At 44.7% G+C, this 14,866-nt stretch overlaps 2 protein-coding genes across 4 annotated transcripts in view; both read right to left on the reverse strand.

The window, feature by feature from the left end:
- Nucleotides 1–14,866, reverse strand: part of LOC309709147 (uncharacterized protein) — a 51,112-nt gene that overhangs the window by 32,649 nt on the left and 3,597 nt on the right. For all 3 annotated transcript variants that reach the window (XM_082537637.1, XM_082537636.1, XM_082537638.1), the window contains 13 exons: nt 13,068–13,184; nt 12,845–12,975; nt 10,599–10,716; nt 9,922–10,022; nt 9,800–9,841; nt 9,016–9,099; nt 8,173–8,288; nt 7,026–7,097; nt 6,805–6,955; nt 6,527–6,720; nt 6,080–6,228; nt 5,601–5,651; nt 5,334–5,398 (listed from right to left, as the gene is read on the reverse strand). In XM_082537637.1, the coding sequence (XP_082393763.1) occupies nt 5,334–5,398; nt 5,601–5,651; nt 6,080–6,228; nt 6,527–6,720; nt 6,805–6,955; nt 7,026–7,097; nt 8,173–8,288; nt 9,016–9,099; nt 9,800–9,841; nt 9,922–10,022; nt 10,599–10,716; nt 12,845–12,975; nt 13,068–13,116 (1,323 nt within the window). In that variant the 5' untranslated portion in view covers nt 13,117–13,184. The remainder of the gene's footprint in view (nt 1–5,333; nt 5,399–5,600; nt 5,652–6,079; nt 6,229–6,526; nt 6,721–6,804; nt 6,956–7,025; nt 7,098–8,172; nt 8,289–9,015; nt 9,100–9,799; nt 9,842–9,921; nt 10,023–10,598; nt 10,717–12,844; nt 12,976–13,067; nt 13,185–14,866) is intronic.
- On the reverse strand, nt 1,384–5,188 carry LOC309709294 (katanin p80 WD40 repeat-containing subunit B1-like). Its single transcript, XM_082537848.1, has 7 exons — nt 4,966–5,188; nt 4,780–4,884; nt 4,549–4,698; nt 4,291–4,367; nt 3,043–3,117; nt 2,478–2,594; nt 1,384–1,717 (listed from the first exon to the last, which is right to left on the reverse strand). The coding sequence occupies exons 1-7, from the start codon at nt 5,056–5,058 to the stop codon at nt 1,576–1,578; spliced, it is 759 nt and encodes a 252-aa protein (XP_082393974.1). The 5' UTR covers nt 5,059–5,188; the 3' UTR covers nt 1,384–1,575.

Below are 14,866 nucleotides of genomic sequence, written 5' to 3' on the forward strand. Positions count from 1 at the left end.
TCATTGTAGACACGTGGTTAAGGTGCGAGTCTGGTTGGTTTGAGGAATCTGGTAGCTGATAGCTGGCACTTGGAAATAATTTCAGGTGGACACGGAGAGACCCAGGCGTTTAATCTCTAGTGTCAGCTGCTCTATCTATAGAGACGCCATCGTTCAGCGTCTAGATTTGAAAAAGTTTTTTAGATGTGAGACGGGAAAACCCTGAATGATCGGGAACCTACAGACTTGTTTTAATAATTCAATTCAATTTTATTTATAAAGCGTCAAATCACAGCAGTCCTCTCATTGGAAGAGAGCCAGAGAGAACTGAACTCAACCATGCTAACCTTCCCTCCTTTGCTTTAGCTGGCACTGGGTCTATCACCAACCCTCAGTTTGTGTTCAGGAAGTGAAAAGCATGATCAGCTGATTTGGGGTCAGCTGATCGACTCGACTGTTGAATATTCTGGGTCTTGGGTTGCTTTCACAGAACGTTTTTGGTTGTCCAGTCAATGATGCTGGAAATCTGTTTGTCCCAGTAATAAACACCGGTGACTCCGCCCACACGTCACACTCGGCTGTGTGCAGTTTTCAAACCTGTGCCAAGCTGTTATCTGTATTTCAGTCACATATTTTACTATTTTAAATAAATTGTAGTCGTTTACAGAAGCAAAAGAATAAAAACTGCCCAAACACTCATGACCTGACCGTACACTCAAGAAAAGATCTTCAAATATGAGTCAAAGTGGTCTTATGTTGTAGAAATAATGCTCGATCATGTCTTTCCACAAGCTTCCTGTGCAAATGTCTAATTCTTTACAGACTTAAATCTGTGAGCAGATCACCCGACATGACTTTCACACGCTTGGCTCTAAACTGATGTAGAAATGCATGTTGCATTTGAGGTCTGCAGGAAATCTGAGACAGAGCTTCTGGTGCATTCACGAGTCACTCTGAAGAGTACAGTAACTAACTTCATTTTGTCTTTATTTAAATAAACAGAGCTGTACATGAACACAGTGGAGAAAGTGAACAGTAGAAAAGTGAAAACGTGTGCACAGAGTCCGAGCTGGAGTTTGTTTTTGGCGTTTTTAAATCTGCGTCGCTGGTTTACGGGATTAAACATGGCAGATTCAAACGTTCGCATCAGAGCGGTTTGTCTCTGTCCGCTGATCTTTACTCCGCCTTTCATGAATCGCTCGTGTGGTGCAAACCTGTGAGCACTTTTTAAACATCCAAACCTCTGAAGGCACATTCCCGTCAGCGCCTCCATACGAGACCGAGACTCCTCCCCGATTCGAGTACCGACCCGCTCGTTTAGCAGCGGCGGTTTAATTTCTCGACTTCCTCTGAGTGTCACTTAACGTCTTCAACATTAAGGTCAAGGTCAAGGTCAAGGTCAGATTTATTTATATTTATATTTATTTATATAGCACATTTCCAAAGTGCTTAACAATAACAATAAAACTACAGTGTAATACAATAAATAATAAAACATTTCTTCTTCTGTGACGGAGGCCTCAGGAGAGAGTCGTGACAAAAGAAGGACACACAAAGTGCGGGGTCTTGGGAGTCAGCTGATCCACGGCGCCGCCCTCAGGGCGAGTCGTCGAGCGGCAACATGAGCAGCTGCAGCTCTTTGAAGGTGCTGCCGTGACGACCGACCTGCGTCGCCTTGTTCTTCACGATGTTGCTCAGGTTCTTCAGCTGCTCGCAGCACACTCGGCACTTCTGGTGTCTGGAAGCACAAAAACATCAGACGTTGGCGAGTCTGTCCGATTAAAATGGTTTTCCTTCAGTGATTGAACAAACCGCCACTGATGATGTGTTGCTATGAATTATGGGACATCTTTGCTCCAGTGTCTCGTCTGATTTACATCATCTCTGCACAAACCTTTATAAGAGAAACTGACTGTCGCTGGTTACAGTTCAATTCATTTTATTATGAAGGTTCCTGTCGTCTGAGTACTACAACCAAAGGTGGTTTAATGTTTCCTTTTTTACCTCCCTTGGAGGAGGAGACACTGAAGCATCCTTCATTCACAACAAATGCAGTGAGGCGCAGAATGAGTGCTGCCCCACCGCACTAACATGCTGCTCTCTCTGAAGCTCATCTCAGGAATAACGTCCGTTAACCTCAGCAGCCTGTGTTGCTGTTGGCGAGGACGCAGGCCCTCGCCAACAGCACAAAGGTGACACCTGCTGGACAAACAAACCTACTACAGTCACTAAAATACAGCTGTGGCTCCTGCAGATGCAGAGTGCAAAGAGGAGACCTGGAAGGGAAAAGCAGCCGGCTGAGGAGCGATTACAGCAGGAATCAAGTCTCTGGGTTCGAACACGTGTCAGACATCTTTAAAAACGTCCCACACAGAACGAGAGGTGGAGTCAGCCGAGGTTTGGGGCATTTCCTCCTCAGAGTAATCTGAGTAATCAGCAGATTGATTGACGGTGCTGCTAAATCAGTCAAGCAGCTGTTGGACAGATGTGAGACTCACCGCTCCTCTCGTGTGATGTCGACCCCGACGGACGGCGTGGCCTTTAGAGTGTCCGAGATCAGCGTCCAGAAGTGCTTCATGACGAGTTTCAGAGACGTGCAGCCGGTCTGTATGTAGCTGAGGAAACGCACAGAGAAGGAAGCTGATTGGATGATCGAATTACACGACATACCGACACACTGACGGCATCGGGGCAGGTTCAGGTTCAGGACGGGAGGAAGCGGAGATCTGCTCCACCTCCTGACAATCAAAGTACTCCGGGTGACCTCAGGTTACCAAACAGGAAGTGATCTTTCTTTTTACGTAAAATCCGAATTAGAGTTTTAAATTCACTTTGAGAAGACGAAATCATCTCTGATGCAACCCGAGCTGCCTCCCGGCAGTTCGTCTGAAGCATCATCAGAACTCATTTCTCTCGTTGTAATGGTGAAACCCACAAAGTCATCCGTCACACTTGATGAAAACGCCCACAAAGATGCTGACGTTGTTTTAAAACGTACCCTCTGCCGCTGAACGCTCGCGCGCCATCTCTGGACAACAGAAACTTTACCTCTGAGCCGCTCACCTCTCGTACTTGCTCTGCAGCAGTTTGTCGAGCTGAGGAAGGACGACCATGCACACGTCCAGCTTCCACAGAGATCTGGAACAGCAGCGCAACATCTGGTTTTATACGTTCATAAAGGTCAGCAACCCGCAAACAACTGCAGGTCAAACTCTTCAAAATGAAACTTAGAAGACAGATGCAATCAAATAAACAATAAAAACTTTTCAGTGATTGGAAACAGAACAGACTGAAAATAATAATAATAATAAAGCTGCGTAGAACGATTCGTCTGTCATCAATCGTCAGCTTCTGTCACTGTTTTTAGATTTTTTGGGTTAAACTAACAAAGAAAGGTTTTGTTTTTGAACTCCAGTGTAAATAAAGGTTTGTACTTGTATAAAATCAGAATTGTGTGTGTGTGTGTGTGTGTGTGTCTCCACGCGTGTGTGTGACATCTTTGTCAGGACAGGAAATTGGCATGCTACTATAATTGTGGGGACAAAATGGCCTATTGTTGCAGAATAAGCAGATTTCTTTGTGTCTTTAATTAAACAAGCGGCGCACAACTTTAGGCTCTACAGCATAGGTGTCAAACTCTGGCCCGTGGGCCAAATTTGGCCCACAGACTAATTACATTTGGCCCGCGAAGCCATACCAAATTACTATCAGAGCTGGCCTACTGGTATTATACAGCTAATATATATATTGTTTAGTATTAAGCTTTGCTTGTTCCATATTCAGTTTTTCAGCAAAACTTGTTTGAGTCCATAAGAAAAGATTCATTCTTATATCTGGAGGAAGATTTTTTTTTTTCAATAAATATTAACGTTAGCCCGCGACCTTGTTCCAGTTTTGAATTTTGGCCCACTGTGTATCTGAGTTTGACACCCCTGCTCTACAGTAATTAGTCATTTAACTTGACTGGATAGATGTGTGAAACTCTCCTCCCTGAGGAGCAGCCAAGCCAAGGTGTGACTTAGGGTTCTCACAAAGATGTAGAAACGGGTTTGTGTGTGTGAGTGTGTACCTGTTTAGACAGCTTTGTAGGACCGAAACTTGAAATGTTACTATACTTGTGGGGACCAACAGTCACCTGTGAGGACAAAGTGCCTGTCCCCACGAGCTTGAATGCATTATTGAGGCTCAAATCCTCAGGGTTACGAGTAGGCGTTCATTTTTCATGGTTTGGGTAAGCGGCTCTCTAAAGCATGATGTCAATGAGATGTCCTCACTAAGATATGAAAACGAGTGTGTGTGTGTGAGACTCACGGCTGGGGGTTGATGATGTTCAGGATGTCCACGACTATGGACGGATCATTCATGGAGACGGCGGTGTCAAGAGCGATCTGCACACAAACAAAGAGCAGTTTGAAAATATTTTGATTGACACAAACGAACTGAAAACAAAACAATAAAAGAAGGAGCTGCATGAATGAGCTGCCCGGCTGTATCCGGGCAGAAGACCGCCAAACGGTCATGACCTTCTCACACACGTGCGAGCTGCTGGTACCGGTGTGTCAGCCTCACCTTGATGCCGTCTCGGGTCCACACCCCTCGGACCGTCTGCAGGTTCTTCAGTCGGCTGCTCAGCATCACACACATGGTCTCGTGACCCTTCTTCATCTGGGTCAGGGCCTCCTCGTCACTCAGGGCTCCAGATCTGTGGTTGGGTGAAGACTGACCGACCACACACGTTCAGCTTTATTCTCATCATCAAAGCTGTCGCGAGAATCTAAAAACACTGACGCGTGCACTCACGGGCAGGAAGTCGGCCACGTTCAGCCCGATGGTCTCGTGACCCTTCTTCATCTGGGTCAGGGCCTCCTCGTCACTCAGGGCTCCAGATCTGTGGTTGGGTGAAGACTGACCGACCACACACGTTCAGCTTTATTCTCATCATCAAAGCTGTCGCGAGAATCTAAAAACACTGACGCGTGCACTCACGGGCAGGAAGTCGGCCACGTTCAGCCTGATGGTCTCGTGACCCTTCTTCATCTGGGTCAGGGCCTTATTACAAAATAATTTCTCACACATCATTTTAGTTGTTAATTTAGACTCATAAAACCTCTCATATAACCGCACTCAGACCAAAGTCACACAGCTGTTAAAGGTTTTAGATGGTTTTGAATTAAACCGATTTTCTGAAGACAAAGAAAAATCTTTAACTAAAGAAAGAGAAAACCGAGCGGCTGGAGGACTACTTTGTTGTAAACAGCAGGTATTTGAGCTCTGATAGGTTCGTTGCATTTATAGTCCGCTGTCCTAAGGCGTCCATGTTTCCACACAGACACACGGCTGCTGCGTTCACTGACCTGCTGTTTATCAGGATAATTAGACTTGATGTCCTTCAGCTGCTGGCTGATCGCCAAAATGGACTCTGAGCAGAAGAAGAAATCATCAGGAAACGACCCAGTAACCACAAAACAGGAGCTGAAACACCTCTGTCGTGTGTTTTTGTGTCGTGTGTTTTTCACTGTCGAACACGTGATTTATTGTTCGTGTTTCATCTATAAACTGAAACGTCGGAGGCGCGTCGTCTCCTGATGTCTCACAGAAACGTGAAGCTGTGCTGGACTCACCGTCCTCTGGAGGAGCGGGAAAAGGCTCCGACATCTTAGGAGGAGTGCGAGCTGGAAGAGAGGAGAACGAGGAGCTCAGACTGCAAAATAAATGTGACGACATGAAAACAAAAGAAGAAATGACGAGAGTGTCTTTGTCCTCATTAGGATGAATATTTTAAAAAGGCACAAAGAACCAATCAGATCCTCCCATCCTGTTTGGCTCTTACAGCGAGTAATGTTTACTCCTCTCACTTTTCAAATATGGCCTGCTTCTCAAAATCAGCCAGAGCAGAACTGATGGCGATGCTGCAGGTGGATCAACAGGTGAGGAAATAGAAGCTTTCGGGGAAACTAAACACAGATTTTGTTGGTGCAGTGTTGATTAAAGATGAACTCAGCGTCCTTTTCAATAGCAATATTTCACAGATCTCGTTGTATGTACGTATAACTGTATTCGTTATTCAACATCTGAGCTGCGATGCTCCGGGTCCACCTACAGATGGCGCTCTTTGGCTGGAAGATGGCCTTGTAGTCCTCGGCGTTGTGGATCTCAGCAGACGACAGCTTCTCGTCCGCCTCGTCCTCGCTAGGGCTCCGCCTCTCCCCTTCGGGGCTCCGCCTGTCAGACTCTGAACGGTGCTTCAACCTGATGACATCACAAACATTTGTTTGTTTGTTTTTAGAAGAAAAACTGCAAATTTTTTACTTTATTTACTTTTATTAAAGAATCTGGAAGCGAAACTTTTCCACTGAAGTCAAATAAGATTTATATATATATATATATATATATATATATATATATATATATATATATATATATATATATGACATGTGATCTGAGTATTTGATGAATGAAACCAGTGGCTCATGTATAAAACTTTAAATCCAGGAGTCAGTACTTGCAGTATCTGGAGTATTTTCTCCTGTCTCTCAGTGTGCCGTACCTCTGCGATCTGCAGGTGGTCGTGGGTCTCTCGTAGTTCTTTCGCAGTGCCGCTCCTTTGGGGTCCTTCTTCGGCTCTGTGAGCGGCTGGTCGTCCTGGATGATCCCCTGGATCACGGCGCCACCGCTCTTCTTTACCCTCTTCAGATCGACCACGTAGGACGACACACTCGACAGCTGATGAGACACGCCGATCTGACATGTGGAGAAGGTGGAAGATTAAGATTACCTAAAACTTCTGCACAGTACTGTTACTGAGCGGTGGGCGGAGCTACACACCAGCTGCTGGTTGCAGATGGCGAGGTCAGACACCTTTCCCCAGCTCACCGGCACCGCGTCAAAGCAGCGGTCCGGTTCCCAGCCGAAGACCCGCAGCGAGTCCGTGGCGCCGCTGTACAGGCAGGAGCCATCTGGGCTAAAACATATACACCTGAAACCACAGGGACAGGGGTCAGAGGTCACATTCCAGTTACACCCTGCTGCAACGGGGAAAAACTCACCTGACCGGAGTCGTGTCGCCCTCCAACGAGCCGATCATCGTAAACTTCTCCAGATCCCACAGCTTGATGGTCCTGCAAGCACATGCAGAGTTCATACAGCTGCAGCTCATTAGAGACACCTGTAGGTGTTTTATAGTGTCAGGTGAAGACGCTACAACACGGCTGAGGAACAGGAAGAGACCTCCAACAGATCCACGGTCAGCAGTGACAAGTCAGTAAATGAGGAGAAAGAGAAAAGAGGAACGAAACACGAACAAAAGAGGGAGTGGAGGGCAAAGTGCACCTCTCAGTGCATCATGGGAAGTCCCCAGGAACCTGAGGGATGGTTAGGGTCGCCTAACCCAGCTCTAACTACAAGCTAAGCTAAAGACATTTTTATAATTAATTGAAGAAAGTATGTGTTTGAGTCACTTCTTATTCTCATAAATGAGAGTAAGATTTATTCCATCAATAAACTGTTTGAGATAAAAATGACCCTGCTCCCTGTTCTGTCACTAAAACAGGCCAAAACCTACAAAATGTCTCATTTCTTTGAAGTGACACATTCAAAGCTTTAACGGCTCCATCACGATCACATGACAATCGGAAAATCAGGCCACAAACTACAGCTTTGCTTGCTGGTGTAACTTATAAACTGTCTCTAACACCAGGTCGATGTCCTCAAATTAAACATAATAATCAATTTAAGTGATTCATGTTGGAATACTTATTTATACTTCATATGCAAAAATAAAGAAATGATTAAATACTGAGTGCATTTGCTGGTTGTGTTGGAGAAAGGATGAGTTATTATTTCCATTTTATTATATTTATATTATATTTCCTGTTTACTTTTAGTTATAAATGTATGATTTAGTGGCACATGCAGAGGACATGTAGAAGACACAGGACATGTATGTGAAAAAAAGTAAAAGAATTTCAGACTAAAAGAAATGTTACATTTTAAAAAATGCCACAAACAATCAAACTCAGCACCAAAATAAAATCTTGGCGGCACAGAGAGAGGACAACCTCGCGCAGCCTCTGAGCTTCATGAAACAGAAAAACTAAACGAGCCACAAAGTGTCACAAACACTGATTCCACTCATGAGTCGCTCCTTCAGCTCCGAGCTGCTGCGTCTCGGGCGCTCGGCCTGCGGCGACGTACCTGTCGGAGCTTCCGGAGGCCAGCAGGTACTCGTTGGGGTGGAACTGGACGATGTTGACGGCGGCGGTGTGAGATTTGAATTCCGTGATGGTTTTCCCCTGAGCCAGGTCCCACAGCTGATGGAGACAAGAGGACAGGGCTGAGGTCATCGAACAGGAAGAGAGCAGAGCTCACCTCCTTCAGCCAATCAGAATGAGCGATTTTATTACAGGATGCTGCCGGTTTGATGCTTTCACAGCATTTACAGAATAAACACATCATGTTCACACTTTTAAATTCCCAAGATGCTCTCAAACACCCGAACATCCGACCGCTGCAAATGAAATGAAACTTAATTCTAAACATCGATGAAATGTTAGCCTAACGAGTCGTTACACATCACCAGCTTATTACTTTATTTAAATAAATGTAACTGAACCTGGGTCAAGAAGTGTCCTGAAAACTATTTTAATAGAAAAGATGGATCTTAAAAATCCTAAAACACTGAAGTGATTCAACAGACGGACCTTTTAAAACCATTTTAAAATGTAGAAGAATCTAAAAATGTTGCGATTCAATCGCTCGTTTTATTTTATGGGAACACGTGACTACCAAACATGAACCAGGACCAGCTGGAACATTTTAACGTCTTCCAGCCTTTCTGCACAGTTTCCTGCTGCTGATGTTCTGCTTCACAGTTTACATTCACAGCATCGTGTAACTCCTGCAGGTTATAGTTACTCTGAAGGTTTCTCAGCATCTACTGTTACAGAGTCAGAGTTACCACAACATGTAAGTACCGGGAAAAACAATCCTTAAAATATATTTTTTACATTAAAGGTGAGACGTCAGATCAGGTCGTACCTTGACGGTGCAGTCGTCGCTCGCTGAAGCTAACCACTTCCCATCAGGACTGAAGGCCAAACTCCTCACAGCCTGAGTGTGACCCTGCAACACCAACACTGGTCAGATTTTTGCTATCGAGACTCATGTGAAGCTTTTATTTTGAAGGAAAGTAGAAGCTCTGAGCCTGGTTCTGGAGTTTTTCCTTCCCACTGTCGCCAAAGTGCTCATAGGAGGTCATATGATTGTTGGTTTTTCTCTGTATGTAGATCTTAAAGTATAAAGCGCATTGAGGTGACTGATGTTGTGATTTGGCGCTGCATAAACAAAATTAAATTGAAGTCTCTCAGTTCTTTTAAATGCAATAATCCGTTTACTGTAAGACTCCATAAAAGCTCCGACTGACACAGTTTAATCCGAATCATTCTGAGCGTCCTCGGCTTTGGCGCACAGTGACCACGTGTCTGTGTGTGTTTGTTTTGTATGTGATGGTACAACTGTGGAAAACAAGCATCAGAATGTAGAGCGGGGCTTAAACATCTGAAAAACATCAAAAATCTGTCAGAAACCTGAAAACAATCAGGATTTAGCTTTTCACACGGTGCTGTTTCCAGGTCAGATGAGGTCAACTCATTTGCATAAAAGATCAGATTCCACTGAAGCAAATGTCCACATCACACTTTGTTAGGTCACCACAGGTGTGTTTACCAAATCCACCTGCAGCCACTGTCCACCTGTTAGAAACGTGCACCTGGATTCGAGCAGGATATTAGGAGCCGGCCTGTCATCCTGAGCACAAACTTACCTTATATCTGAACACGTATCCTTTCCTCCGCAAGTCCCACAGCTGACAGCAGAAAAGAAGAGACATTTCATTAGAGCGGATTAAGACTTCAAAGATGTTCTCACACAGGAAAGCACGCCTACCTTAATGTTTGTGTCCATGGAGCTGGAGGCCAGGAAGTCTCCAAAGGGATGGAAGCCCAGGCTGGTGATGTTGGCTTTGTGTCCCATCAGAGTCCTTAAAACTGAGCACAGGAAGCAGCAGGGTCACCTCTTTGCATCTCTTTCTAACTAAGACCCAGCTTAGGTGCATTAAAACGCCTCCGCATGATGGGACGGACGATTATTCTGACTGCGGGGTACAACGTCCTCCGTTACAGCCTGAGACTGAACACTGAGGAAGCTGTATCAATTTTCAAAATAAGAGTAGATGGAAAAATACTACTAATAATAACATATACTCAATCAGACTGATGTACTATATTACAGAGGCTGACATCATGTGGTATGACGGATGTCCTGTGTCCTCGAGGCAGCAGAGGTGGAAGAGCTCATAGCTCAAACTTTGCACTCAGAAATTTAGAAAAAACTCACCACACTAATAAAAAAAAGCAAGTTGATTTTAACATGTTTCAGCTCTTTGTGTGTCATATTTCTAATCGACTGGTTCGCTCACTTCACTTCTCTTTGTCAGTGTGAACCTTACGCTGTCCACCGCTGATCTAAAGCACCTGTGCAGATAAATTACGCACACAGACAGTTTAGAGGCGGTGAAGCTTTGACTAAAAAGCCTCGTAGCCACAGAACAGACAGAGTCTTACTCTTGGCAGCCTCCAGGTCCCAGACTCGTATTGAACCTGACTGCGACCCGGCGGCGACCTGCTCCTCCGACACGTTGAAATGGATAGACTCCACTGGGTTCTTGTGACCAGTCAGACTCTGAGAGGAAACAGTCAGAACAGACATCATCACCTAAAACTGCACCTCGCTCCTTTCTCAAAAACTCAAAACACAGACTGTATATCAAAATGTTAGTGTTAGTGAAGCTGCTGAGGGACACCACGTCACCTGTCAATCACAAAATAAGCCCACCTTCATCTCCTGCTTTATCGTCCCCTGAACACTAATGGAAACCATCATTTCCAAAATGAGCTTCATCTTTTATTCAATAAGACCTGAAAACAGCGACTGAGACCATAAAGCCGTCAGGAAACTGTTTACTGAGCTCAGAGATCAGGTGAGGAGGCGGCTCGTTTTCTCACAGACTTCTATTCACAGTCAGAGGAGTCGCCCCCTGCTGGACATCCATGAAAAACGCAGGTTTAAGCTTCACTTTTCAGAATTCAAATCTACACCCATCCTTTATACAGGGAGTGCAGAATTTCAATGATTTATTTTTACCAGTGACACCAATATAACATCTCCACATTCACAAATATACATTTCTGACATTCAAAAACAAAACAAAAACAAATCAGCCACCAATATAGCCACCTTTCTTTGCAAGGACACTCAAAAGCCTGCCATCCATGGATTCTGTCAGTGTTTTGATCTGTTCACCATCAACATTGCGTGCAGCAGCAACCACAGCCTCCCAGACACTGTTCAGAGAGGTGTACTGTTTTCCCTCCTTGTAAATCTCACATTTGATGATGGACCACAGGTTCTCAATGGGGTTCAGATCAGGTGAACAAGGAGGCCATGTCATTAGTTTTTCTTCTTTTATACCCTTTCTTGCCAGCCACGCTGTGGAGTACTTGGACGCGTGTGATGGAGCATTGTCCTGCATGAAAATCATGTTTTTCTTGAAGGATGCAGACTTCTTCCTGTACCACTGCTTGAAGAAGGTGTCTTCCAGAAACTGGCAGTAGGACTGGGAGTTGAGCTTGACTCCATCCTCAACCCGAAAAGGCCCCACAAGCTCATCTTTGATGATACCAGCCCAAACCAGTACTCCACCTCCACCTTGCTGGCGTCTGAGTCGGACTGGAGCTCTCTGCCCTTTACCAATCCAGCCACGGGCCCATCCATCTGGCCCATCAAGACTCACTCTCATTTCATCAGTCCATAAAACCTTAGAAAAACCAGTCTTGAGATATTTCTTGGCCCAGTCTTGACGTTTCAGCTTGTGTGTCTTGTTCAGTGGTGGTCGTCTTTCAGCCTTTCTTACCTTGGCCATGTCTCTGAGTATTGCACACCTTGTGCTTTTGGGCACTCCAGTGATGTTGCAGCTCTGAAATATGGCCAAACTGGTGGCAAGTGGCATCTTGGCAGCTGCACGCTTGACTTTTCTCAGTTCATGGGCAGTTATTTTGCGCCTTGGTTTTTCCACACGCTTCTTGTGACCCTGTTGACTATTTTGAATGAAACGCTTGATTGTTCGATGATCACGCTTCAGAAGCTTTGCAGTTTTGAGACTGCTGCATCCCTCTGCAAGATATCTCACTATTTTTGACTTTTCTGAGCCTGTCAAGTCCTTCTTTTGACCCATTTTGCCAAAGGAAAGGACGTTGCCTAATAATTATGCACACCTGATATAGGGTGTTGATGTCATTAGACCACACCCCTTCTCATTACAGAGATGCACATCACCTAATATGCTTAATTGGTAGTAGGCTTTCAAGCCTATACAGCTTGGAGTAAGACAACATGCATGAAGAGGATGATGTGGACAAAATACTCATTTGCCTAATAATTCTGCACTCCCTGTATACAGTCTGCGCTCTGCCATGATGTGGTGCACTACACACAACGTAAGAGGTCAGGCAGGTTAGTTTAGTTGGAGGAAGATGGCGAGCAGTGGAGGGGAAACATGAGTCTGTTTAATTCCCATGGAGCGAACTCTGTTTTAATCATTTAACAATCAGAAATGAATCAATAATAAAGATAAAAGCGTGAGGTGGTGACAGGAGAGAGGCAGGTGTGGGCATCATGACCTGCAGACTGCAGAAGAGCAGTAGGTAAAGGATGGGTTCCTTTGAATCTGCTCATGTTTCAGGCCTAAAAAACCTCGACGGAAACCTTAAAAATTAGAAACCCATCGCATTTTGCATTGCGGGGGACTCACCATGATGCAGTTGGCCTTGCTGACGGCCCAGATGTTGACCCTGCAGTCCTCTCCTCCTGTGGCCAGCAGGCGGCCCGAGCTTTTCCCCAGAGCCAGACAGGAAATGGAGCTGGATTGAGCCTCGAACTCCTCTGTACGGCAACAAAGGAGGAACAAATTCAGGTCGGGCTGGGCTGCTGGACAGGAAGGGTGTGATGATCGTTTGAGTAACTTTAATACTCACGAAGGCGCCATGCGATCTTGGTTGTGCTGGAGGCAGCCATACTGGTCATACTGGGAGACTGGCTGCTGTGTTTGACGACCCCGGCTGAGGTTAATTCTCCTGGTTTAAAATGGAGCACTGTAACAAAAAATAATTTCCCCCAGGGATCAATAAAGTATTCTGATTCTGATTCTGATTTAGTGTTTGCACTGAGCGTCAAACACCTGCAGGAACACAACACAGTGATAAATAAGTGATAGAAGAGATAAGACATATAAAACCGTCTCAGTCTCGCCTCTCTGACGCTGAGCTCTCATTTCTACTCCCAGTGAAGATACCATCGTCTTCAGCTCGGCCTCCAAACCACACAGGTGTCACTACCACCCTGTAAACCCTCCCTTTCATGCTGGCTGCCGTCCTTCTGTCACAAATCACCCCTGAAACTCCACCAAGCCTGCACACTTCTTCATGTCTCTTGTGTGCTGTCCCTTGTTTTGGATGGTTGACCCCAAGTATTTAAACTCATCTATTATTGGAAAACACTGTATACAAGCCAGAAGCCAGATGATATAAGTTAGTTAAACTGCAGGAATGTCTTAAAGATATAAAAACCTTGATGACCGTTAATTTCCTACAAATATAGTATCTAACCAGATTCTTACCCTGGATGGCATTACCTTGGCCTCCAGTAACGCTGTGAGGAACCTTGGAGTCATTTTTGACCAGGACATGTCCTTCAACGCACATATTAAACAAATATGTAAGACTGCTTTCTTCCATTTGTGCAACATCTCTAAAATTAGAAATATCCTGTCTCAGAGTGACGCTGAAAAACTAGTTCATGCATTTATTACTTCCAGGCTGGACGACTGTAATTCATTATTATCAGGATGTCCTAAAAACTCCCTGAAAAGCCTTCAGCTGATCCAAAATGCTGCAGCAAGAGTGCTGACAGGGACCAGAAAGAGAGAGCAGATTTCTCCTGCTATAGTCTCAGGCTGCTGAAGGATTCCCATGATGCACTGAGTGTTTTCTTTTCCTCCCCTCACTCCCATACCGGCCCCTCCCCGAGCGTGGTTCTTCTCGAGGTTACTTCCTGTGACAATAAGATTTTCCTCACCACTGTCACCAAGTGCTTGTTCATTTTACCTTTATTTATACAAATAGTCCTGAGACTCAATGCCTCATTTACAAGAGAGACCTGTTTCAAACAGGCATAATAAAATAACACCAATAAAATATTGAATATTTTACCAAGTGTCTACACAGTCAAACTAAAAACAAGATTCCCAGTGATGATTTCACAAAACCATTTATGCGTCTTTTAAAGTCTACGAGCAAAATCAGCTGAGAGCCTGAAATCCTTCTGTCATGTAATCCATGAGGACGGGACAGAAAAGGAGAATACCTTCTCTCTGAGGTCTGAACAGTGAGTGCAAAGAAGTCCTGAGACCGCAGATTGTGACTAAACTATTTGTCAGATTACAGGTAATCTGACAAATAGGAGACGAGTAAACCAGAAATGAATTTAGAGACAAAATGCTATCAATGAACCATCCTGCATGAGGCTAATGAGGACTAATCAACCAGTGAATATAAAGTACAGTGGTGTGCTAAAGGTTTTGAGCCGGTGATAAATCTTAATGCCGTGATAAACAAAGTCCAACGATCCATTTCTAAGAAAAACAAAACTCCAGCTTCAGCCTAGCTTCAACAGGAACTCGATGTTTGTAAGACTCCACAGCTTCATTGTTAATACATGTACCTTGAGAAGATACAAGAGAGGGAAGTTAGGATTAGGGTTAACCGAACCCTCTGAG

This window comes from Aulonocara stuartgranti, assembly GCF_965226115.1.
Source record: "Aulonocara stuartgranti genome assembly, chromosome: 1".
Taxonomy (NCBI): Eukaryota; Metazoa; Chordata; class Actinopteri; order Cichliformes; family Cichlidae; genus Aulonocara; species Aulonocara stuartgranti.

Excerpts from the sequence above, each read along its gene's own strand:
- LOC309709294 (XM_082537848.1), bottom strand. The coding sequence starts at position 5,058 with ATGATGTGTGAGAAATTATTTTGTAATAAGGCCCTGACCCAGATGAAG. Across the intron at positions 4,368-4,548 it reads GGACCCGAGACGGCATCAAG|ATCGCTCTTGACACCGCCGT; the intron begins GTGAGGCTGACA and ends GTTTGTGTGCAG. Across the intron at positions 1,718-2,477 it reads GACATCACACGAGAGGAGCG|ACACCAGAAGTGCCGAGTGT; the intron begins GTGAGTCTCACA and ends TTGTGCTTCCAG.